This window comes from Phacochoerus africanus, chromosome 7 (genome assembly GCF_016906955.1).
Source record: "Phacochoerus africanus isolate WHEZ1 chromosome 7, ROS_Pafr_v1, whole genome shotgun sequence".
NCBI classification, from domain to species: Eukaryota; Metazoa; Chordata; class Mammalia; order Artiodactyla; family Suidae; genus Phacochoerus; species Phacochoerus africanus.
This window is the reverse complement of record NC_062550.1, coordinates 68,774,238-68,799,349: the sequence shown is the minus strand read 5'-3', so window position 1 is coordinate 68,799,349 and position 25,112 is coordinate 68,774,238. Positions and strand designations below refer to the sequence as shown.

At 48.5% G+C, this 25,112-nt stretch overlaps 1 protein-coding gene across 1 annotated transcript in view; it reads right to left on the bottom strand.

Annotated features, from left to right (window-relative positions):
• Positions 1-23,271: 23,271 nt before the first annotated feature.
• ANO2 (anoctamin 2) overlaps positions 23,272-25,112 on the bottom strand; it is a 346,820-nt gene continuing 344,979 nt past the window's right edge. Inside the window, exon 25 of the mRNA XM_047787771.1 lies at positions 23,272-24,190. Coding sequence (XP_047643727.1) covers positions 23,918-24,190 — 273 coding nt within the window. The 3' untranslated portion in view covers positions 23,272-23,917. The remainder of the gene's footprint in view (positions 24,191-25,112) is intronic.

The window sequence follows — 25,112 nt, the reverse complement described above, 5'->3', positions numbered from 1 at the left end:
TCAAAGGAGTCCTTTGAATTGTCATTTGCTAGTTTTATAATCAAAGTTATAGCGGCCTCACAAAAAGTTAGACTTTTTTTTCCTCTCACTCCATTTCCTGAAATAATGTGCATGAGACATTATAGTTTCAGAGCTCACTTGCACTCTCCTACAAAACTTTTTGGGTTTGGGGCTTTGTTGGCATGTGTGTGAATTTGAGGGGACCCTTTGATATTTAAACATTTAAAAGTATAACTGATTTATTCCATTTTAAAATTTTTTTCTTTTTTGGTTTTGCTTTTTCCAGAATTTCATTCATTATATCTAAGTTTTCAAATATTTTTTTGAAATAGCTCATGGTAATTCTTTTATTGTTTTAAAATCTCATTTGTGTCTAAAGTTATTTTTTCATTCTGTATTTTAAAATTTGTGTCTTGTCTCCCTTCCGAAAAGTTTAATGTCTTTTCAGAAACTTATAAACTTTTTCGTAAAGCTAGCCATTTGGTTAATTATCCCCCTTTTTTTAGCTCATTGCTTTGTTGATTTCTGCACTTATTTCTTTGGATTTATACAAGCGCTCCTTTTCTAACTTCTTGAGTTGAAAGCTTAGCTCATTTGTTTTTGTTCTTTCTTGCTATGTGATAAATGTATTTAAAGCTGTAAATTTCACTCGAAGTTGTCCCCCACATATTTTGACATATGTTGCTTTCATTTAGTTCGATTTTAAGTACTTCATGTTTTTCCCTGTGCGTGCCTCTTTAACCAAAGGGATATTGGTAGTATGACTTTTAGTTTCCAGGTATACGGGATTTTTAAAAACTATTCTTTTGTTATCAAGTCCTAATTTTATAGCATTATGGCCAGACTATAATTTGTGTGATGCAGGCTTTTTGGAATTTATTGAGGCTTCCTTTGTCACTCAAGTTTAATCCCGACTTTTGTGAATGTTCCAAGTGTTCTTGAAAAGATATGCATTCTGTATTTATTAGGTGTGAAGTATATATGCATTAGCTCAGGCTCATTATTTGCATGGTTGTATAATTCAAATCTACTGTATCTTTCCCATTAGTGTGTGTGCGCCCGTTTGATGGAATAGTTTCATGGACCGATATGTTAACATTACCACTACAATAAGTGATTTAGCTATTTATTTCAATAGTTACATCTCAGTTTTTTAACATATATTTCAATGCTTTATTATTAGGTGCATGTATGTTCTTGATCAGTGTATAATCTTTGTCTATTCATTTTACTGATATATAATGTGCTCTTTGTTCCTTTGGATGAAGTTCATCTTAAAATCCAATTTATCTGAAAAAAGAAAACTGACATCTATGCTTTTTTTTTTTTTTTGTCTTTTTAGGGCCACACCCTTGGCACATGGAGTTTCCTAGAGGTCGAATCGGAGCTACAGCTGCATGCCTACACCCCAGCCACAGCAATGGGGGATCTGAGCCGCATCTATGACCTATACCACAGCTCACCATAACACCAGATCCTTAACCTTCAAGTCCAGGGATCGAACCTTCGTCCTCATGGATCCTAGTTGGGTTTGTTAGCTGCTGAGCTACGAAGGGAACTCCTCATTTATTTGTATACATTGAGTATATACAAGGACATTTTTTTTTCTTTTTTTTGTCTTTTTAGGGCTGCACCCTCGACATATGGCAGTTCCCAGGCTAGGGGTCAAATCAGAGTTGTAGCTACTGTCCTACGCCACAGCCACAGCAATGTGGGATCCAAGCCTTATGTGTGACTTACAGCACAGCTCACGGCAATACCAGATCCTTAACCCACTGAGCAAGGCCAGGGGTCAAACCCGAGTCCTCACAGATACTAGCCGAGTCCGTTACTGCTGAGCCGCAATGGCAACTACCTACAAGGATATTTCGAACACAAAAGAAAGGGTGTCAAAAATCAATGTATATACTCATGAAGCCCCGACTCAGCTCAAGGAGTAGAACGTCGCACCTCACAAGCCACTCCCCCAATCAATTATGCTCCCTTAACCCCAAAGGTATTCTATTTATTTTTATTTTATTTTATTTTTTGTCTTTTTGCCATTTCTTGGGCCACTCCCGTGGCATATGGAGGTTCCCAGGCTAGGGGTCGAATTGGAGCTGTAGCCACCAGCCTACACCAGAGCCCCAGCAATGAGGGATCCAAGCCGCGTCTGCAACCTACACCACAGCTCACGGCAACGCCAGATCCTTTACCCACTGAGCAAGGCCAGGGATCGAACCCACAACCTCATGGTTCTTAGTCGGATTCATTAACCACTGAGCCACAACGGGAACTCCCCAAAGATATTCTACATTGCTGTCTATCATCTCTTCACTTTTCTTTATGTTTTCACATTCTTTTGTACCCCTGCACAGTAAATCACTCAATTCTTCATGCTTTCAAACTTCATATGAGGGAAATTACAGTGTATGTACTTGGTCTACAGAGATGGCCCTGCTTGTGGTTCCTCGTGTGAGAAACGCCCACGTTGCCTACATCGCTTGAGTCGATGTTGTCTGCCGCTTGTAACCAAAACATGCCAACTGAATCAGGGGAGAAGAGAGTATCGCAAAATCACAGTCCTGGAATGGAAGAGAACCGCAAGAGCGTCTACTGTAAGTCTTCCCGGGTAAGGAAACAGACCTGGGTCCATGCTAATTCCTGTCAGAGCAGGGACTGGCATACAGGTCCCCTGGCCCCGAATCACAGTCATTGTATCTGTGACTGACCCACCAGCCAGCATTTGCCACAGCAACCCCCCACCCCATGGGAGCACACCCGGCTCATTTTTCCTACCCTGAGTCCTTTCTTTATTGTGATTTGCTCCTCAGCCTACTCCATGGGATTTGGGGGGCTGTCAATCAAGGGAGACCCCAAGACTCATGCTGGACAATAAGACTTCTTTCTTACTCTGTCCAGTTTGTTTGGGGATGAGCATGTAACCCAAGTCTGGCCAAGTCAGAGTCCTTTCCAGGAATTGTTATGTTCTAGGAGGGAGAGGGTCAAACTCTCTTCCCTCCCAGGATTTTAGGAAAGACCTAAGATTCTTTGCATGACTCTTTCTTTTCATTTAGATCTGAAATGAAATATCACCTTCTTCGGCAGGTCAAGCCAAAGCAGCCCATCCAGCCCCTGTATCTCATCAAATTGCTTAATTTTCTTCATGAGTCTTACCAATATCTGACTTTATTATTATTTTTATTTTTATTTTTTGGCTTTTTAGGGCCACTCCTGTGGTATACAGAGGTTCCTGAGCTAGGGGTCAAATTGGAGCTCCAGCTGCCAGCCACAGCCATAGCCACCGCCACACCAGATCTGAGCTTCCTCTGCGACCTACACCACAGCTTAGAGCAATGCCGGATCCTTACCCCACTGAGCAAGGCCAGGGATTGAACCCATGTCCTCATGGATGCTAGTCATGTTTGTTACTTCTGAGCCACAACAGGAACTCCTCTTGGTCAGTTCTGAACGTGTCACTCTGCCTCTTTCTCTCTTATCTCCACTGACCTAACCCATCTTGTTGCAATGAAGAAACAGCAAAGGTGGCTGCTCCAGTGTCACTGGAGAAGTGGGCTGGACACTGATGTCGGAAGTTTTCTAGAACCTTCCGAAGCCCCTGTCTCCTTATGTGGGGACCTGACAACTCACTGAGTCTCAGCAGAGGGTACTGTGTTCTGTTTTTCTTAGTAGAATGAAGTTTTTTGGATTTAAAAAGAAACTCAAGCCTTCTGTGAATAACAGATGGGAAAGATGAGGCAGTTCAGGAAGATAGCTCAGTGCCAGTGTGGTGCCGGGTGGATGGATGAGGGCAGGGAAATTGGAGTCAGGCATATGGACCCAGCCCAACACCTGCAAGAGGAGATGGCTCCAGGTGACTTCATCATAGTGAGAAGAAGACTAATGCCTGATTGGTAGCTATTTCCCAGGCCTGCTGACACCAGGTAACCTGGTTTTGCAGCAAGAGGAAAGGACCAAAGTTTGACCCGGAGGAGGGAGTTCCTGAAATTAGATTGATGGTTTACTTTGAGTCAGGAACACAGAAACATTTATGTGTGAAAGTGGTCCATGGACACACACGCACACACACACACATACACACACACACACAAGGCACAACATAAATCTGTCTCTTCCAGATGGTTTAGAGAAAGGTTCTGAGCTATAGATCACTGGCAGTCTGTTGATACCCAGAGATACTTCTCACTGCCTCTAAAAAACCAAGAATATAATGAAACACAGAGGACTACAAATGAAACCCATGATATTGAAACCCTGTTATCAAGAGATGATGAAAAAAATGATAAACAATGTCTTTAGCAGTGCATCACATAACAAGATATTGCCCACAATTCTAAAAACTACCACTGTTTCAAAGTAATGATGGGAGTATGTTGATATTTTGTGACATCTGCAACAACTAGAATGTGACATGGAACCGTGAACTCTGTTGGTGACAAAGTCTCCAGTGCCACTAACGGTAACGTGGATGGTTGCCTGTCCTCCAAATAGAAGGATTTGCTCCAGTTCAGTGAGAGGTTAGTGAAATAAAGATGCATTATTTGCCTGTCCAAGTTCTTGGGTGAATTCTATCCAGACATACCTTGGGAGTCGTGGAATCTTGGATAAGAACTTTCATTTAGAGATGGTCCATCTGAATTCAAAGAAAAGGCATGGTACTTGAGATCCCATCCTGCCCTATCAGTTCAGACACAAACGACCCAGTTACTCAGTGTTTGACTCAAGGAGGCAAGCTGTTACCTGCTACGTTTGTTCTGCCCATTGTGCCAGGGAACCAGACCGGGCTTTGAATATGCATGATCTGGGTTCCCGCTTGTCACGTCTCCCAGATCATCACAGAAGGCCTGGTGGCACAGATGGGCCCTGCTCTGTGCCCTCCAACTCAGCAGGCCTGGGAGCCATCCCAGCAGGGGCACTGGTACCCATCCCTGCTCCCGCCCCCATCTCCAGCCCCTGCCTGACTCCACATCCCACACCTAGTCTAGCATCCTTGAAGCTACACATCCAGGGAAGGACCCCCACACCCCTGCAAGGACCAGAGAAGGAAGAGGAAGGAACCAACTCTATACACCTATGAAACCACGTACCGCACCTTAAATCTTTGTGTTTTGAAGTAAAAAGTTCTTTCCTTCAGCCTCCCAGGTCTTCCCTCAGTCTCAAAAGGCCGACTTGAGAGTTAATGATTGGAAATATGGTTACAGCTAAAAACTAGTTTAACTAGTCTCCCTTATGTTCTGTCCTGCCTTGGCCCACTAACTTAGTACTAATGGTCCCTTTCTAGCTAGAGTTAAATTGCACCTGGTGTTTTCTCTTGTGATTGGAGAACTCCCTAACACCCCTGCCCTGTGAGCAATCTGCTTTCCAGAGAGAAGGTCAAGGAACAATAACCCCGAAGACAAGACACCATCAATGGCCACACTGATGCCAGATTTAATGACTCTGAAATGACCTATGGATGAAGAATAATACAGACACCTTAATCGATAACCCCATCTTCGGAGCTAAACCTATAAAACCCCTCGCTGTCCCCTCTCAAGACAGGACATAGGTTTGAGGCACTAGCCTGCTGTGGCCTCCTTTGCCTGGCAGAGCCATAAAGCTCTTCTTCCTCTTCCTCAAAACTCTGTCTCCGAGACTTCATCGGTGCAGGTGTACAGAGGCCACTTTTTGGCTACAATATGCAAGGGACGTTATGGTAAGTGCTTTGTGTACCCTGTCACCGAGACCCTTTGTCACAGGTTATTACCCCATCTTGCAGATGGGGACACAGTGACTGACCCTAAGAGTTTAAGCTGTATCAGTTGAAGCCCAATTGGTGGAGCCCAAGTTTTCCAGCTTAATGTGTAGATTCTTAGAGGGATGCTTGGTACTTAGGATTAGTTTTATTTAATGACAAAGTGATTATGTATTCATTCATTCAACAGCTGCATTGAGGGAGTTCCCATCATGGCTCAGTGGTTAACGAACCCAACTGAAGAAGCGTGTTCGATCCCTGGCCTCGCTTAGTGGGTTAAGGATCTGGCCTTGCCATGAGCTGTGGTGTAGGTCACAGAGGCGACTCGGATCCTGCACTGCTGTGGCTGTGGCATAGGCCAGCGGCTACAGCTCCGATTCGACCCCCAGCCTGGGAACCTCCATGTGCTGTGGGTGCAGCCCTGAAGAAAAGACCAAAAAAATTGCATTGAGTCCATCCTATGATACGGTCCTGGAGCTGCAGCAGAGAGGAAAACAAAAGCTCCTTCCGTCTTGAAGTCCATGTTGCAGGAGAGCGACAGGAAATACAGAATAAACAAGGACATAGTGGGCAGGGCAGGTTGTTGTGAGAACTCTGCAGAACGAGACCAGGGAGGTGTGGATATTGGAGAATCCCTGGTGGTCCCAGTGGACTTCTCAGAGAAGATGAAATTTGAGCAGAGGTCTGCGGGACCCCAGGGACAGCCACAAGGAGAAGGACAACCCACACATGGATGCTTGGCCTGTGGCAGTAAAGAAACTGAGCAGGGCCCTAAGGGGCTCCTGGGAACATAAACCTTTCTGTGTCCCCTATTTCTTGTTTATAGGAAATAGGCCTCTTTCCTCCTCCAAGACCTTCCCTGAGTTCCAAAGGGCAGGTTTAAACCGTCGCTAATTAGGGAAGGAAGGGGCTGCAGAGACCAGAGAGGAGCTGTCAAGAGGTGATAGTGCAGAATTGGGGCAGGGTCCTGGCTCTTCCTCAAGGAAGGTACATAAAAATATCTTTGGGCTCTTTTGCAGAGTTAAAATCCCCAACAAAAGGAAGATGTGAATTCCTTGATGAGGCATTTTTCGTCCTCGAAACCCGGTCCTGAGGCCACCAAACACAGGCTTTGAAAGAGAATGCAAGGGCTCTCTACCCTGATCCTTATCGGCAGCCCTATTTTCCACTCCCAGACTTTCAGACCGCTCCCTATTCTCTCCCAAAGAGGGCACAGCCTGTAGGGCCTTAGCCAGCTTTGACCTCCATTGCCCAGCAAAGCCAGAAAACCTTTTCTGTTCTACTTCACCCCAAACTCTGTCTCCGTGCTTCTATCCAGCCCCATTGGACAGAGGCTGAGTTTCAGCAACAGTAAGGAGGCCAAAAGGGAGGAAGAAAATGGGAGAAGACGGATGTTCAGCCCACACGCCCCTGTAGATAGGAGTAACGAGCATTAAAATATGGGAAACGTTCAGAGTTCCCATCGTGGCTCAGTGGTAACAAATCCGACTAGTGTCTGTGAGGATGAAGGTTCAAACCCTGGCCTCGCACAGTGGGTTGAGGATCCGGCATTGCTGGGAACTATGGTGTAAATCACAGATTCGGCCTGGATCCCATGTGGCTGTGGCTTGTGGTGTGTAGGCTTCCGACTTGACCCCTAGCCTGGGAACTTACATGTGTGGTTCAGCCCTAAAAAGATTAAAAAAAAAAAAAAAATCAAAAACTTTCGAAGCTGGTTGGTCAAGAGCCAATTTTCCTAACTCTCCAATGCCACCCACTACGACCCTGACCACAAAGCCTTCCCCCCTTAGAATGCCCATCTCCAGCAACTATGGGGTAATGCCTGGCAGAGCAGGGTGACTTCTGGCCCATCCTCCAACATCTGGGGCTACTACAGTGGGCACCTGAGCAGTTTAGCTAGTGCCCATGTGGTATCTTTTTGTGCCATTGAACATTCTCAGTATCACCCTGTGTAACAGACCAAGTCAGAGGGGAGGCAGGACCCAGGAGTGGTAAGGACTCTTTTTTTAATGTGTATATATATATATATTTTTTAAATTTTTTCCATTATAGCTGGTTTACAGGTGTTCTGTCCATTTTCTACTGTACAGCATGGTGACCCAGTTACACAAACATGTACACATTCTTTTTTCTCACATTATCATGCTCCATCATAAGTGACCAGACATAGTTCTCAGTGCTACACAGCAGGATCTCATTACTAATCCATTCCAAAGGCAATAGTCTGCATCTATTAACCCCAAGATCCCAATGCCTCCCACTCCCTCCCCCCTCCTCCTCCTCCACGGCAACCACAAGTCTACTCTCCAAGGACTTTGTTTTTGACTTTGAATGCAAAGAGAGACCCCTTGGCAGCTCTGAGCAGAGGAACGGCATGGACAGTTTCCAGGATAAAGTGTCTGATCCAGCAGCAGGGGGAGAATGCAGAAAATCAACTGTGAGGCAGCTGGAACCAAAGCAGGGAGCCCAGGAGGCAGTTGCCATAATCCTGCAGAGGTGACAGTGGCTTAGAAGGGGCAGGGTTGGCAAGAAGTGTGCAGGTTCTGGAAAGCGGAGCTGGCAGTATTTGCTGACGGTGCAAATGTGTGTCATGAAAGAGAAGGGGGAGGTCAGGACGATGCCAAAGATTTGATCTGAGCAACTGGAAAGATGGAGTTTCCATCAACAGAGATGAGGAAGGCTGTGGGTGGCCTCTCAGTCTTTGCCTGGCATTTGGATGAAAGGCAGACTCTTTGGACTGAGGAAGGCATGAGAGGGTTGAGACAATAAACATTTTTTTCACCTAAGCCTTTGGAAGGCAGAATCACTACACGCTGTGATGAGAATCCAGCAAGAGGAGTTTGGTTGGCAGATACTACATTTGAGATCCAATTAGATATTCACATCATGCCCAATGGGCCGCTGGAGATAAGGGTTTGGAGTCTGTATTTAATACCATGACTCTAGATGAGAAATAATGGAGTAAGCTTAGGGAGAGAAAGGAAACAGTTCCAGAATAAGTCCAAGGGTGGATGGAAGCAGCAAAATAAAATTTTTAGAAAGGGGTGAAAGGAGCTGGAGCAAGAGTCATCAGTGAAGAAGGAGGAAAGTCAAGAGCGAGGGGTGGCCTCCTTCCAGATCAAGTGCCACCTGTTGCCAAAACCCGGCTTCTGTCCGCCATTGCCAAATAGAAACGTGGAGACAGAGGTGTGGGTGATGGGGAAAAAGACAGCTTTATTGCTTTGCCAGGCAAAGGGGGCCACAGTAGCTACAGCCTTAAAGACTGTGCCCCCCTTGGAAGGGTTTAGGAGGTGGTTTTATAGTTTGGGGGTAGAAAATAGGGCTGCAGATAAGGATCAGGGTAGAGGCAAGCTTGCATTGTCTTCCAAAGCTGGTGCTTCATAGCCCCAGGACTTGTTCCAGTGATCCTCCTTCCTCCCTGGTGAGGAAGGCTTTGTCAAGTAGTTTTTCCATTTGTTGGGGGTTTTGGTTCTGCAGAAAGCCTCAAAGGCATTGTTATGTATATTCCTTGCGGAGGAACCAGCACCCTGGCCCAAGGCTGCGCTACTGTCTCTTGAGGGCTCCTCCCTGGTCTCTGCATCCCCTCCCTTCCTGGACTAGCAGTTCTTTGAACCTGCCCTTTGGAATCAGGGAAGCTCATGGAGCTGAACCTTATTCCCTAAAAACAAGAAAAGGGGTGATACAGTAAGGTTTGTGTGCCCAAGAGCCCCTCAGAGCCCTGCTCAGTTATCAGGAGAGGCTTTGTTTGGGATGGGGAAGGGGAAGGGCACAAAACACAAGCTGTCCCATTCTGCCAAGGCCGACTCTGCAGAGAGGCCCACGGATCCCCTGCCTATGGAACAGGTGCTGTCATTTCAAGCAAAGCCCCAACTCTCCGCAGACGTCTCATGTGAGTGGCTGGGTATGTTCTCAGCTCTAGTATAGGGTCCCCGAAAATGCTGCTAAGGGATGATCTGATCTCCTTGCAGGGAATGCCTAATGAAAAGGAGCTAAGAAAGCAGCAGCTGCTCTAACAAATACACTCTAACCCTTGGGTCCATGGACACGGGAGAAGCCTATCTCTGACTTGTATAAGGGTCCAGGAGAAGCATCCTTGGTTCTCAAGACTATAACCCAGGGATTCATCCCCCTTCTATCTATGGCTCTGCATCCAAGTGGCCTGTGGGGAGAGCAGCGCAGAAGGCACCCCCTCCTTTTAAAACTTTGACCTTCATCCTCAGAAAAGAAAATCATGGACTTGGAGAAGAGACTTGTGGCTGCCTGATGGGAGGGGGAGGGAGTGGGAGGGATCGGGAGCTTGGGCTTATCAGACACAACTTAGAATAGATTTACAAGGAGATCCTGCTGAATAGCATTGAGAACTTTGTCTAGATACTCATGTTGCAACAGAACAAAGGGTGGGGGGAAAAAATGTAATTGTAATGTATACATGTAAGGATAACTTGATCCCCTTGCTGTACAGTGGGAAAATTAAAAAAAAAACAAAAACAAAAAACTTTGACCTAAGTCACTCTCATTAAGCCACTAAGGAGAGTTGGTTTAGCCACACCGGACTGCAAGGGGAAGCCTGAGGGCTGGCTTAGCACAGACATGTCTACGCCACCAAGACTCAGAGCTTCCCATTTGATGTATGCAGACTAACTTTATTATGCCAAATATCTTCTCCAATTATTCTTTTTTTTTGGGGGGTGCTCACTCATGGCATATGGAAGTTCCCAGGCTAGGGGTTGAATCAGAGCTACAGCTGCCGGCCTACACCACAGCCACAGCAACGTGGGATGGGGCTCGGATCCCGAGTTGCTGTGACTCTGGCGTAGGCCGGTGGCTACAGCTTCGATTCGACCCCTAGCCTGGGAACCTCCATAGGCCGTGGGAGCGGCCCTAGAAAAGGCAAAAAGACAAAAAACACAAAACAACAATAGACTTCTCAGCTAATAGATGAGCAAAATGAGATTCTAACACTCACCAAAAAAAAAGAAAAAAGAAAAACAAAATCCTCTGGCTCAACCATCCCTACAGGCCTACATGTAACTCAGTGAAAGTGGAGCTTTCCTGATGCTTCAGGCAGCACAGACAACAGGATTAGAATGTACTTTCATCTCCATCAGCTCCCCTTATCTCCCCCCTGTCATCACATGTGCAACTCACAAAAGAAGATCTGAGCAGAGAGAAAATTTGGAAGGAGGGATTTATGACCCCATGGCACGAGCTCAAGTGTGTGTGTGTGTGTGTGTGTGTGTGTGTGTGTGTGTGTGTGTGGTGGGAAAAAGGGGAGGGGCCTGAGGAGAGAGCACCCAGGCTACACACGATCTTCAGTGTCAGAGCAACCCAGCTGGCTTCAGGGTCAGTGGCCTCTGGGGTTGGCAAGAGGGCACAGGGCACACTCCAGGCCTGACCCCCTTCTCCAGGTATCTTTTTGCCGAAACTCAGCCTCTGTCTACCAGTGCTGAATACGAACTCAGAGACAGAGTTTGGGGTGAAGGAGAAAAAGATAGTTTCATGGCTTTGCCAGGCAAAGGGGGCCACAGCAGGTGAATGCCTTAAAGACTGTGCCCCCTTTGAGAGAGATCAGAAGGTGGTTTTGTAGTTTGGGGGCTGAGAGGACTCGTCACCTGTGCAGAAATACTTGCCTCCTTTCCCTCACCAGTAGAAACCTTGACTTTGGTGGGAGATGGGCGACGTGCTGGCAGGGAAAACCCCGTGTCCCAAGCTCCCCTTCAGGAAGAGTGTCGTGTGCTTAAGTCCTGGACATGGAGGTGCCCGCAGCAGTGATAGGGCGGCTCTCTTAGCGGGGCCTCCTTCCCCTCGTCCCGTGGTCCTTTTCCCCTAGAATGAAGGACTGGATCCGGAAGAGATCATCCTGCAGCTCTGGTGGCTTTGAGGACAGAAGCAGCACCGTCCTCTAGATCAGGCAGGGGAGCCTTGGGTTTGCCCTGCTGTCTTCCAGCCTCCCCTCCCTGGACAGTGAGAACCAGCCCCTTCTAGACCACCCGGCAGACGTCAGGACCCCAGCATTTTCTGACTAAGCAGCCCCAAGTCCATCTCCAGGGCTGTCTGTCTTTCCTGAGTCTGTCCTCCCAACAGCAGACCATGCCACCAGGAGGGCACCCCCAAGTCCAGATGCACCCCAGAAGGTCAGGAAAAGCTGCTCTGAGGAAGTATTTTTTGAGCAGACCCAAGCAGAGTAAGGGAATGAATGGCGTGAGAATCTCAGGCCGAGGGACCTCAGGCATAGAGGAACCAACGCCTCACAATTCCCACCAAGCCACCCCATGCCATGGTGGGTATCTTTCCAGGGGCTGTGGAATGCCGCCCCCTAAAAGTAACTGAATCAGATACATGCTATATGTCTTTCTTTCTTCGTTTTTCTTATTAGGGCCCACCAGCAACATATGGAAGTTCCCAGGCTAGGGGTTGAATCGGAGCTACAGTTGCCTGCCTACACCACAGCCACAGCAATGCGGGATTCAAGCTACATCTATGACCTACATCACAGCCCACGGCGGTGCCAGATCCTTAACCCACTGAGTGAGGCCAGGGATTGAACCCACGTCCTCATGGATACTAATAGGGTCCTGAACCTGCTGAGCCGCAACGGGAACTCCTGCATTTCACTCTCTGTAATTAGTCCATTGCCCCCTGTCACATGTTCACTACACCAATCTCACTATGACCAAGGCTACGTAGACACTGGTCTGTGACTGGCCACCTCTGGCCACAGGCAGTGTGGCGTCGGAAGGCTGGGCTGCATTATCTGTCCCAGTTGCCACTCTCTTTCCTGGAACCTGTTTCCTTTCATCTCAGACTAATGGGTTCCAGGCCCCACGCTCCTTGGCCCCTGTGGTCTTCAGTAGACAGTCTGGGACGAGTTTGACATGGTTCCTGGCCTGGAGGCAGTGGGATGAATCAGGTGACCTACGGAGGGACCCACAAGCCGTGGCGGGTAAAAGTGTCTCTCTGAGTCGTGCCCCGACCAACTGGACCAGAGTTTGGCACATTTTTGCATCTTGGAGTCCTTTGTCAGCAGGAGGGAGGGGGTGGACTTGAATTAAGTGTAGGCAGGGGAAATAGTGGGCACTGTCCCCTCTGTCCTGGAAAAGAGGGAGATGCCAGCAGGTGCTCTTGAAAATGGGCTTCTTGATACTTACATCCATCACCTGTTGTTGAGGAAACCAGCTGCCTGGGGCGGAGGTGGGTCTAGCCCCTCAGTCGCCCTTGGAAAGGCCTCCAACTAGCTCAGAGTAGATTCACTAGAATGTCATAGAGGCAGAGCATCTCCAGGGCTTCTTCGTGGGTGTGGCCAAGGGAGGGCTGGGATGAATACCTTCCTCAGGATCAGATTAGAAGTGATAATCCCCTCTTCTTTCCAGGAAAAACTCAGATTTGTGGAGGTTGGGCGGGAGAAGAGAGGACCTCGGGGAACTGGAGGCACACATACCTCTTTGCCTTTGGGACAGTCTTGTCCGGAAATCTGGAAGGTCCAAATGGTTTTGGGTTTGTTTTTTCTTTTTCTTTTTTATTTTTTTGTCTTTTTTGCCATTTCTTGGGCCACTCCCGTGGCATATGGAGGTTCCCAGGCTAGGGGTCAAATCAGAGCTGTAGCCACGGGCCTATGCCAGAGCCACAGCAATGCAGGATCCGAGCCGCGTCTGCAACCTACACAGCTCACGGCAACGCCAGATCCTTAACCCACTGAGCAAGGCCAGGGATCGAACCTGCAACCTCGTGGTTCTTAGTCGGATTCGTTAACCACTGAGCCACAATGGGAACTCTTGTTTTTTTTTTTTCTTTTTAGGGCCGCACCTGAGGCACGTGGAGCTTCCCAAGCTGGGGGTCAAATCAGAGCTACAGTTGCCGGCCTCTGCCACAGTCACAGCAATGCAGGATCTGAGCCATGTCTGTGAGTTTCACCACAGCTCATGGCAATGCCGATCTCTGATCCACAAAGCAAGGCCAGGGATCGAACCCGCATCCTCATGGATACAAGTCGGATTTGTTTCCACTGTGCCACAACGGGAACTCCCAGTGCAAAGATTTTTGGTAAGATTTCTACAGAGAAGCCAACTTGACAGAGGCCAAAGCTTTTCCCATCTTGGATCTGGCTTATGTTTTGGAATTGAGGCAAAGGTAGGCAGCTACCCAGCTTGTTTCCTTTGGCACGAACTCAGCCAATTCCTTTTGGATTTGTTTACGTTGGCTGCCTGCTGTGGCTTAATGGCCTCGAGACAAACTCCATGCGGAGTCTCTGAACAAATCCAAGGATTCTAGGCTGCAGAAGGGGGGGTCTCTGGGTGGGTAGGATGGAAGGCAAGTGGGAATTGATGAGCCTTCCAGGATTAGGTATCCAGGAATTGATGCTTTTATGCAGATGTATTTAAATGTTCCCCCCAACCCACAGGGAGCTTGTGTTCTTTTTTTTTTTTTTTAGTTATAGTTGATTTACAAAGTTCTGTCAATTTCTGCTGTACAGCAAAGTGACCCAGTTACACATATATATACATTCTTTATCTCATATTATCCTCCATCGTGTTCCACCACAAGTGATTAGATATAGTTCCCTGTGCTTTACTGCAGGATCTTATTGCTTATCCATTCCAAATGCAATAGTTTACATCTACTGATCCCAAAAGCCCAGCCCCATCCCCCTCTGTCTTGGCAACCACAAGTCTGTTGTCCATGTCCATGAATTTGTTTCTTTTCTGTAGATAGGTTCATTTGCACCATATTTCAGATTTCAGATATAAGTGATATCATATGGTATTTGTCTTTCTCTTTCTGGATTACTTTCCTTAGTATGAGAATCTCTGGTTTCATCCATGTTGCTGCAAATGGCATTATGTTGCTCTTTTTTATGACTGAGTAGTATTCCATCATGTATAGGTAGCACATTTTCTTAATCCATCACCTGTTGATGGACATTTAGGTTGATTCTGTGTCTTGGCTATTGTGACTAGTGCTGCAGTGAACATAGGGGTGCATTATGTTTAAACATTTTGCCCTTGGTACAGCCTGAAGCCAGCCAATTACAGTTTCACCAGGTCCTCTACTGTGACAAGTATAGTGCTTTTTTTTTTTTTTTTTTGGGTTGCAACATTCAGAAGCTCCCAGACAGGAGATCAAACCAGCACCACAGCAGTGACCTGTGAGTGAAGCTCACAGACATGGCTGAGCCACAGTAGTGACAATGCTGGATCCTTAACCTGCTGTGCCACAGGGAAGTCAGGGTCACTCATTTATTTACGGGATCATGGGAAGACCCGGGGCATCGGGAGGAAATTCTGGGGTGGCCTGAGAGAACACTTGGGAAACGGGGGAAACAGTGGTTATTTATAGTTGAGTACAAAGTAATTTCAATATTATAGCACAGGGAACTGTACTCAATATTTTTTAATAACCTATAAGGGAAAGAATCTGGAAAGTGTGTGTGTGTGTGTGTGTGTGTAACTGAATCATTTTGTTGTTGTACATCTGAAATGACCACAACATTGTAAATCAACTATAGGAGTTCCCCTTGTGGCACAGCAGAAACGTATCCTACTAGTATCCATGAGGATGTGGGTTCGATCCCTGGCCTTGCTCAGTGGGTTGGGGATCTAGTGTTGCCGTGAGCTGTGATGTAGGTCACAGATGCGTCTCGGATCCCATGTTGCTGTGGCTGTGTGGAGGCTGGCATCTGCAGCTCTGATTCGACTCCTAGACTGGGAACTTCCAAATGCCGTGGCTATAAAAAAAAAAACCACTATAATTTTATAAGTATAAAAAAAAAACCCCAAAGTTTTATATAACAGTTTTAACCACATTTTAAAATATTTTGCAAATCAAAAAGGTATCAGTGCCTCGAGTTTGTTATTAATACCAAGAGTGAGCTTTGCTCCTTTGCAGGTATTTTCTCTCTCTCTCTCTGAATTGTCTGTTTATACCTTCGGCCTTGATAGTTTGCACAAAATTAGCAATGTTGCTGTCACTTACATTAACTTCTTTTTCAGGAAACCAAATTTAAAAGAAAACAGTATTATTTTAATATTTCAGGCCCCGTCCTGGTCCTGCTGGTTTGTCAGTGAAATGTCTCCTCTGATTCTCTATGATAAAGCCGTGGGGAGTTAGGCACAGAGCGCTGGGAAGGTGGGAGCTGTAGCTGGTCATTGTACTTTTTTTCCTTTTCTTTTTAGGGCCATACCTGCGGCATATGGAAGTTCCCAGGCTAGGGGTTGAATCAGAGCTGCAGGTGCCAGCCTATGCCACAGTCACGGCAATGCTGGATCGGAGCCACACCTGTGACCCACATCGCAACTCAAGGCCATGCTGGATCCTTAACCCACTGAGTGGGGCTAGGGATTGAACCCACCTCTTCATGAATACTAGTTGGGTTCATTACCACTGAGCCACAACGGGAACTCCCACTGTTACTTTCTTTCTTTTTTTTTTTGTCTTTTTGCTATTTCTTGGGCCACTCCTGCGGCATATGGAGGTTCCCAGGCTAGGGGTCGAATTGAGCTGTAGCCACGGCCTACGCCAGAGCCACAGCAACGCGGGATCCGAGCCGCGCCTGCAACCCACACCACAGCTCACGGCAACGCCAGATCGTTAACCCACTGAGCAAGGGCAGGGACCGAACCCGCAACCTCATGGTTCCCAGTCGGATTCGTTAACCACTGTGCCATGACGGGAACTCCCTTTCTTTTTTCTTATTTTTTGTTTTTTAGGGCTGCACTTGCAGCATATGGAGGTTCCCAGGCTAGGGGTCTAATTGAAGCTACAGCTGCCGGCCCCTACACCACAGCCACAGCACTGCCAGATCCGGGCTGAATCTGTGACCTACATACATCACAGCTCATGACAACGCCAGATCCTTAACCCACTGAGCGAGGCCAGGGATCGAACCCGCAACCTCATGGTTCCTAGTCAGGTTCGTTACCGCTGAGCCACAATGGGAACTCCCATTGTCACTTTCTGATGGAAGCCTCATGACTGTGACTCCCATCCTCACTGCCCCAGCGGGAACCCCAGCCCTTGTTCCCTCTTCCCTTCCGCCCACCTTCCTGCCTTCCTTCCCTTCAGTGATCAACCTTTGCTGAGGGCAGACTGTGCGAGGGGATGGGGCTAAGCTTTGGACCCTAAAGATCAGCCTTGAGTGGGAGCCGAAGGTCGGGTGTGGGTACACGGGTGTTCTGGAGGCCAGCCAGAAATGAACATTCCGCATGTAGCCAGAGCCCAGGAAAGGAAAGTGGAAATACAGAAGAGATGACGACAGATGACTCTGGCAAAGTAGAGGGTTTATATAATGACACACTGGGGAGAAAGGCTGGGGGGAAACTGATGGCAGCGTGGCATAGAGCAAATGGCATGGCCTTTGGAACAGACGGAAGATTCACTTTGGGCTCATGTACGTATGTGCTAAGAGTCCTTCGGTGACTTACGGAATGTTTTCAAGCACCAAGTTTTCATCCATGAAGTAGCCTCATCTGTAAGGGTCATTGTAAGGATGGCAGATAATGAACATAATGTGCCTGGTCTGAAACAGGTCCTGATGGGGGGCTGTCTCATGCCTGCAGATCTGTCTTCCTTGCTCTCCCATACTGCTTCCCCATCTAGACCCACAATTTGCATGTAGTTTCCCCTTGCACATCAAAAGAGGCAATGGGGAAGCTCTTCGTGGAGAGAGTTGGTGGACCACTAAGCCTGTGCCCAGTGGGCATGACCATGATGGACCAGGAGTCTCCCTCCCTGTCTGTCTGAGAAGTACCTTGGAAGGGTGTGATTAGGGACAAGGGGTGAGGCTGATGGAAGCCTTTGAGAGGCCTTGCTCAGTGGGTTAAGGATCTGGTGTTTCCGTGAGCTGTGGTGTAGCTTGCAGACGCGGTGGGATTCTGCGTTGCTGTGGCTCTGGCGTAGGCCGGCGGGGACAGCTCCGAATAGACCCCTAGCCTGGGAACCTCCATATGCTGCAGGAGTGGCCCTAGAAAAGGCAAAAAGACCAAAAAAAAAAAAGAAAGAAAGAAAGAAAGAAAGAAAGAAAGAAAGAAAGAGAAAGAAAGATAAGAAAAGGAAAGAAGAAGGAAGAAGAAAGAAGGAAGAAAAAAAAAGAAAAAAAAATGGCATGGCAAACAAAGGGAAAGAGTTATAAGATGAGCCCAGAAAGAACAAATTATTCCTTGCATAGGACAGACCTATGGGCATGAGATCTGAGGAAAGGGCACTGCCGAGTAGGGATGGTGCAGGCCAGGAGAAGGGTGGGGTCAGGGCTGGGTGCCACATGAAAGCATGGGCAGAAGGGAGCCATAGCCAGCCTAGAGCAGCACGCCTTCCCAAACAGTAGAAATCACGTTCTCAACGGGTCCAGTTAGATACTCAGTGAGGCTATGCAGCCTCTGTTATTTTAATAATTAGTGGAGTTCCTGTCATGGCTCAGTGATTAACGAATCTGCTAGGAACCATGAGGTTGCGGGTTCGATCCCTGGCCTTGCTCAGTGGGTTAAGGATCCGGCGTTGCCGTGAGCTGTGGTGTAGCTTGCAGACGCGGCTTGGATCCCAAGTTGCTGTGGCTCTGGCGTAGGCCAGCGGCAACAGCTCTGATTAGTTGGATCCTGAGTTGCTGTGGCTGTCCATCCACAGATGAATGGATTAAGCTTCTCAATCTTAGAGCTTATAGATGAAACAGACTTGATAGATGCTTTCCCAAATTTGATGATAACCTTAAAATTCACACGAAATGACCAATGAGTTGTGGAATTGCTAGACAATTTTTACATGTCCATCAGAAGTAAAAACTGCAGATCAAACTTGCTGGAGGACAGACGAAATTTCCTTTCTCTTCTTCTTATTGGAAATATTGGTATAAAAAGGCCATTAAAGAGCCTGCAGCCAACGGTGTGGAAGGACCAGTATTATAAGATTATAAGGGTGAGTGGGTCGGTTAATTAATAAAAAGTGATGTTTTCTACCACGGATTTTGTGGTGTTAGCCTAAAACTGACATTTCGTTGTGGTTTCTCTTTTCATGCTAGATATTCACCTTGGTACCTGATTTTATTTCATAATGTGGGGTTTCTTTTTCTTAAAGAAGCTTCCTAGAATTGTAGAAGCTTCTGGCCCCACAAAGCCAGGATCTGCCCATGTTAATAACATTATCTACTCGTGACATGACGACATGGAAATGTACTCTGCCTGTGTTGCTCATGGAAGGCTCAGAGGGGTTTCTGGAAGGAGACAGGAGCCGCTGAGAAGACAGATAAAGCAGGAAAAAAACCTCAGCTTTATGAAAAGACAGTGAGAAATAAATCCAAGTGGGGAGAAAAGCATCCAAAGAGGCAGGGCAGTCAAGTCTGGGGTTGACAGTTGAGAAGACCAAGTTTGGGGCTGATAATTTTCAGAGAGGGTAGTGGGAGGGAGGCCCCTGGAAAAGAATTGACAAGGAGGCTTATGTCAGGGGCTTCATCTGTTTCCCAACTAGCAGCCTGACTCAGCCCAGGCAGATGTGGTTCTTGATAGAAGTTGACACATACTCTCTGAAGAATTCGATGCAGGCCAACCAGAGTCCATCATGTAGGCGGAAAACTAGGAGCAGGTTACGACGGAGGAGCCATGGTCGGAAGTCTGCCTCTTTGGCTCAGGGCCTGTGGCTTCATCCCCCTAATTGAGGAAGACATCCTGGCTCAGAAGTCTCGGCCCTCAGTTGGGCCGACAGGAAGGGAGGGAAAGGTGGGGCCATGAAACACGGAGGTTCCTGAACTCATTGGTAGAGCTGTCATTTTGAATTCCCATCTGACTTGTCACCTTTCTGCAGATAAAGCCACCTGGACCTTGGGCAGGTGGGAAGGCTAAGTGGGATCCACTGTGTGTGGGTGAGAGTCCTGGCCAGAATGTCTTCTTGGCTGGTTCTGAAGAGAGGTGGCTCTGGGGACACTGCCATCAGCTACTATGCAGGTGGACAGGGGATAAGAGGAAGGGGAGTAGGAGGAGAGCCAGATGTGCGAACCTGGCTGAAGGCTGAAGTTTCCATTGACTCGACCCGTAGCCTGGGAACTTCCATATGCTGCAGGTGCAGACCTAAAAAGCAAAGCAAAACAAAACAAAAAACACCATCCCACCCCAAAACACCTCAGAATAAAAGTTACTGTTTGAAGGAGTTCCCACTGTGGCATCATGGGTTAAGAATCCAATTGCAGTGTCTTGGGCAGCTGCAGAGGCGAGGGTTCCATCCTCAGCCCAGTGCAATGGGTTGAGGATCTGGAGTTGCTGCTGCTGTGGCATGGGTCGCAGCTCTGGCTCAGATTCCATGCCTGGCATGGGAACGTCCATGTGCCGCACACGTGGCCAAACAAAAGGACAGTCAGCATGTGAGAATAACCTCGATGGTGCAGGAAAATAAGGGAGCAGAAATAAAGACTGATGGTGTTTCCTGGGGGAAAATGCGGGCCATTCAAACTTCTCAATTTACATGTTTTACATCCTCTAAATCTTCTTCCGTGACTACGTATTACCTTCCTAATTAAGCAAAATAGAGGCTACTACAAATCAATGTTTGGGACTGTATATTGACCAACTTAAACCTTATTAACTATTATTATTGCTGGAGAAAGGAAGTGGGAGAGGAGTGATATTTTTTCTTCATTGCTTCAGATATATGTGCTCACACTTTTTCTGGATTTTATAGTAATTTTTAAATTTGTTATTTTCTTCAAGGGCTCAGAGGAAGAGGTTTTTGTTTTGTTTCGTTTTTGTTTTTGCTTTTGTAGAGGCACACCTGTGGCATATGGTAGTCCCCAGGCTAGGGGTCTAATCAGAGCTGTGGCCACCAGCCTACACCACAGCCACAGCATGCGGGATCCGAGCCATGTCTGCAATCTACACCACAGCTCACAGAATCGCCAGATCCTTAACCCACTGAGCAAGGCCAGGGACTGAACCGGCATCCTCATGGATACTAGCTGGGTTCTGTTAACCCCTGGGCCGTGACAGGAACTCCTTGTTTGTTTTGTTTTTAAATTCGGACTGGGCCCACCCTCTCTCTACCCAGCTTACCCAGGCCTCCGGAAAATTCTTTTCTGTAGCCTAAATCCCTGTTGCTATTGTGTCAAGGCAGGTGCAGCCAATGGCCATGCGGGAAACACGGGTGCTGCTAAGATAGTTTGAGCCAGGGGGTGGAGGGAAAATCACGAAATTCCTCACTGCCTTGTATTGGGAAAGAGGAGAAAGTCGGGCCCTTCCAGGGTTAAAGGTCATAGATGGTCAGACCAAATCTCTCTTGCACACACCCTCCAGACCCCCGGGGGGTTGCCACCCCAGCACATGACACAGTTTACTGTCCTTGTTTATTATTCATCTCTCTGACTCCCCCACCAGAATGTACCCCCCACCCTAGGGCAGAACCTGCTGTCCCATTGACTGATGTGTCCCAAGTGCGTAATACAGAGCCTGATGCACAGTGGGCGTCTGGTCTAGTGGATGAACTTAAACTTACAGGATAAAAGGACTGGGGACACAGGAAGTGAAAAGGGAACAGGACAGCACACGGAGCACAAGCGGAATGGAAAATAAAGCCACGAGAGAGGGAATAAGTGTCTGCCAGAAACACGGCAACAGTGGATATGGATGATGGATTTGGGGATGGTAGGTGATTTTTCTTTCTTCTTCTGTGTTCTATAGACCATCTGAATCTTTCTTGGTGCATGAGCGTCACCTCTACGACCACACAGAAATGCTTCATTTTAAAAAGAAAGAAAAAGAGTTCCCGTCGTGGCTCAGTAGTTAAGGAATCCGACTAGGAACCATGAGGTTGCGGGTTTGGTCCCTGGCCTCGCTCAGTGGGTTAAAGATCCGGTGTTGCCCTGAGCTGTGGTGTAGGTGGCAGACTCGGCTTGGCTCCTGCGTTGATGTGGCTCTGGCTAGGCCAGAGGCTACAGCTCTGATTAGACCCCTTGCTTGGGAACCTCCATATGCTGTGGGTGCAGCCCTAAAAAGACCAAAAATAAAAATAATAAAAAAATAAATAAAAAGAAAAGAGGTGGGGTCTTGAACCAGCCACAGGCTTGGATGTGGCTCTCTTGGTGCAAATCAGGTGACTTGGTGATGAAGGCAAGTGGATTGTTCTGGAAACATCCATGCCACCTGCTCTGGGAGGAGTCTCTAGGGAAGTCCTCCCTTCATGGGCCTGGAAGCTCCATGTCATCAGGGTCCCTTAAAGTAAAATTTTCCTCCCATGGACCTCTCCACTCTCCCTGAGTTAGCCAAAGCCTGTTGTAAAATGATGCAATGTGCTGTGGGGGATTTTTTTTTGGCCACACCCATAGCACAAGGAAATTCCCAGGTCAGGGACTGAACCTGAGCCACAGCAGTGACCTGAGCCACAGCAGGGACAATGCCAGATCCTTAAACCTGCTGAGCCACCAGGGAACTCTGATGATGCGATGTTCTTATACTGCTGTAGTTTGAGTCTAGGCTCAAATGCTAAGTGTGAACGTTGAGGTGTGATGTAATTAAAACGGACTGTGGGATTACTGATGCATGAGTGGCGGGAACTGCCGGCTGATCTTACTGAAAGGTGTGTCTGTATCTATACCCCGATGTCCCTATACAAGAAGGGACCACTTTCCAGAGCCAGGGATGATAGGTGGCCCAATCCTGCAGGTGCTCGGAAGGAAACAAGAAGCCCTGAGGAGTGGCAGGGGCAGGCAGCCCAGCAGCCAGGGGCCCTGCACATCCCCGGATGTACTGAAACATCAGAAGTACGCTTCTCATCTCCTCTCTGGAGTGCGTTCCTCCTGGCAGCTTCCAGTGTGGCTGAGCTGGATGCTAGTCAGACTGGCCTGCAAGGGATGGGGCCAGATCTCGAGGAAGGGACAGAGCCAGTCCTGGGCAGCGGGTGGGTTGAGGTGTGTGAACGGCAGTGATAAATGACGTTTGGCCTTTGCTTCCAACTACACTTAAAAACCTCCCCGCAGAGCTCGAGAGGCTGCTATGAGTTGTGACATTAGCATTGTAAGATGTGACCTCTGAACCATCTCGGGTTTGTCATTAATTCACATATAAAATGACAAAGTCCCCTCCCCCTCTGCCTTCACATTTCCTGTCTCCCTTTTCCTATTTTATCTTTTTTTGGGGGGAGGGGGTGGCACTCATGGCATATGAAAGTTTCCAAGCTAGGAGTCAAATTGGAGCTACAGCTGCCGGCATACGCCACAGCCACAGCAACACATGACCTGAGCTGCATCTTCGACCTACGCCGAAGTTCAGGGCAATGCTGGATCCTTAACCCACTGGTTGAGGCCAGGGATTAAACCTGCATCCTCATGGATACTAGTCATGTTCACTACCACTGAGCCACAACGGGAACTCCTCCCTTTTCCTAATTTATGCTTTGTGTTATTGTCTGAAACACTACACATGCATCAGCTCACTATCTGTCTCTCCCCAGAACATAACTCCCTGCGAATTTACACGTGTCTCCTGTCTGCTCTATCTCTGGTCTGAGAACGATCCTGGCACACAGTAAGTGCTCCAGAAAGACTGGTAGGAAGTAAGAGAGAGCAGAAACCAAAGACCAGGAGATGCATCTTTATAAAGAAGGTTTCAATTCTTTTAAATCTGAACTTGGATAAAACGATGGCTAGTTGCATTTAGCTCAAAGCATCCCCTGACTTGAACTGGAGACGAGGCCAGGTCTGGACTTTCGCTTTTCATCATCATGTCCAGGGGCCATAGCCATCAGCCCTGGAACTGAATCTGCATCCACGGAGGCTGTGCCAGGGATGCAGAGGGTTTTCTTGGGGTGATGGTGGGAAGGGGTCCGGGGATAACTTATGATGGGGCTGGAACAGAGCCTGGACTGTGCCTCTCATGGCTCATGGCCACAGAGAGGCTGGGAGGGGACCTGAGGAAGCAAAGGGCAGGCTTGTGGTGTCTGGGGACTTTGGGGCGGAGACCCAACTCTTTCACTGATGGATGCAAAATGGGGTACCAATCCCCCAAAAGACACGGCTCAAATGAGGACCTAGAAGAAACCCAAGCTTGAAGTTTCTGAGAAGCAGCATCATTCTCTTCCCTCCTGTTCCCATCCTCCATCTCGCTCTCTCATCCCTCTCTCCACCCACAAGCCCTTCTCCAGGGTCCCTCGGGTGCTCAGGCCCCCCGTGCCCAGGTCCCTCAGGTGCTCTGCTGCCCCCGTGCCCGGGCGGGGCACCCCAGCTCACACGTTGGTCTGATGGGACCCCGAGGACATGCTGCTGCCCGGCTGGCTCCGGCCCGAGGGTGCTGGGCTGGCGGCCGGGCTCCTCCGGCTGCGTCGGCCGGTGCCTGGGCTCCTCCGGGCCGGCTCCTCCATCAGCCTGAGCTTCTCGTGCTCCTCTTTCAGGAAGAAGTCCACGAACAGGCTCTTCTCCCTCTTGATCTGGTCGCTGATGTCAGTGGGGATGTCGGGGATCATCCAGTCCACGAGGACGCTCAGAAACATCACCAAGTTCTGCAGAGCCGGGGTGGGGGAGGGGGGAGAGGCGAGGCCGGGCTGGAGGGCTCCGCTCCCGGGGGTGGGGGTAGTGACCACACACAGCCCAGACCCGGGGGACAGCGGGCCTCCAGGTCACTCTGGCTCCTCGGCTGATGAGCTGGGGAGCTCAGCCAATGGGCATCAGGGTGAAAAGGGGTCTCCAGGTGACAGGGGAGGAGGGACAGTGCTCGTCTCCCGGAGTCCCTTGTGCACACACTTGGGGATGGCCTTCTCCCCTCCCCGACCCCATCACAGGTCTTATTCTCGCCTCCTGGCCCCTGAGCTTCCCAGTAAGTGGTCATAAGGCCTGATGGCCCCTCCAGGGCCCTTCCTCCCATTGGAGGTGGACTTTGGTTTTCACATTGGATTCTGGCCTCAGCCGAGCGAGCCCGTGTTCACTGTGGCAGCCTCTCTGGTCCCGGGCCCTGCCTCCCACCCGCCTTCATCAGCTGTGAGCTTTTGGGCACACCCGTAACTGACCTCCTTCTCCCCAGGAAGCCACACGCCCTCCTTGTGAACACGGGTTAAGATAAGGCCCCTCTTGCTGGGAGTGTTTTCTGTGTACGTGGGTGGAGTCCTTCCTGCAGTGCAGCCATGGCCCACTAACGGGGACCTACCTACATACGCTGCTCCCCATGCCTTCCACAGGCTCCCCCCACCTTCCGCAGGCTCCCCCCACCGCCCCGGGCTGTGGCCTCCTCCTCTGCCTGCCCATCACAGCCTCCCCAACCCTGTACCCTCTAGACTTGGGGGACATCAAAGCCCTGCCCTCTGCCTTCCATGCTCTAAACTCATCCCTGGCTCAACCTTGAACCTGCTTAGTCTCAAGACCCAGGAGGACTTGGGAACCTTAGGGGGATCTGGAGTGGCTGCATCAAGTCACACACTGGCCTTTTAA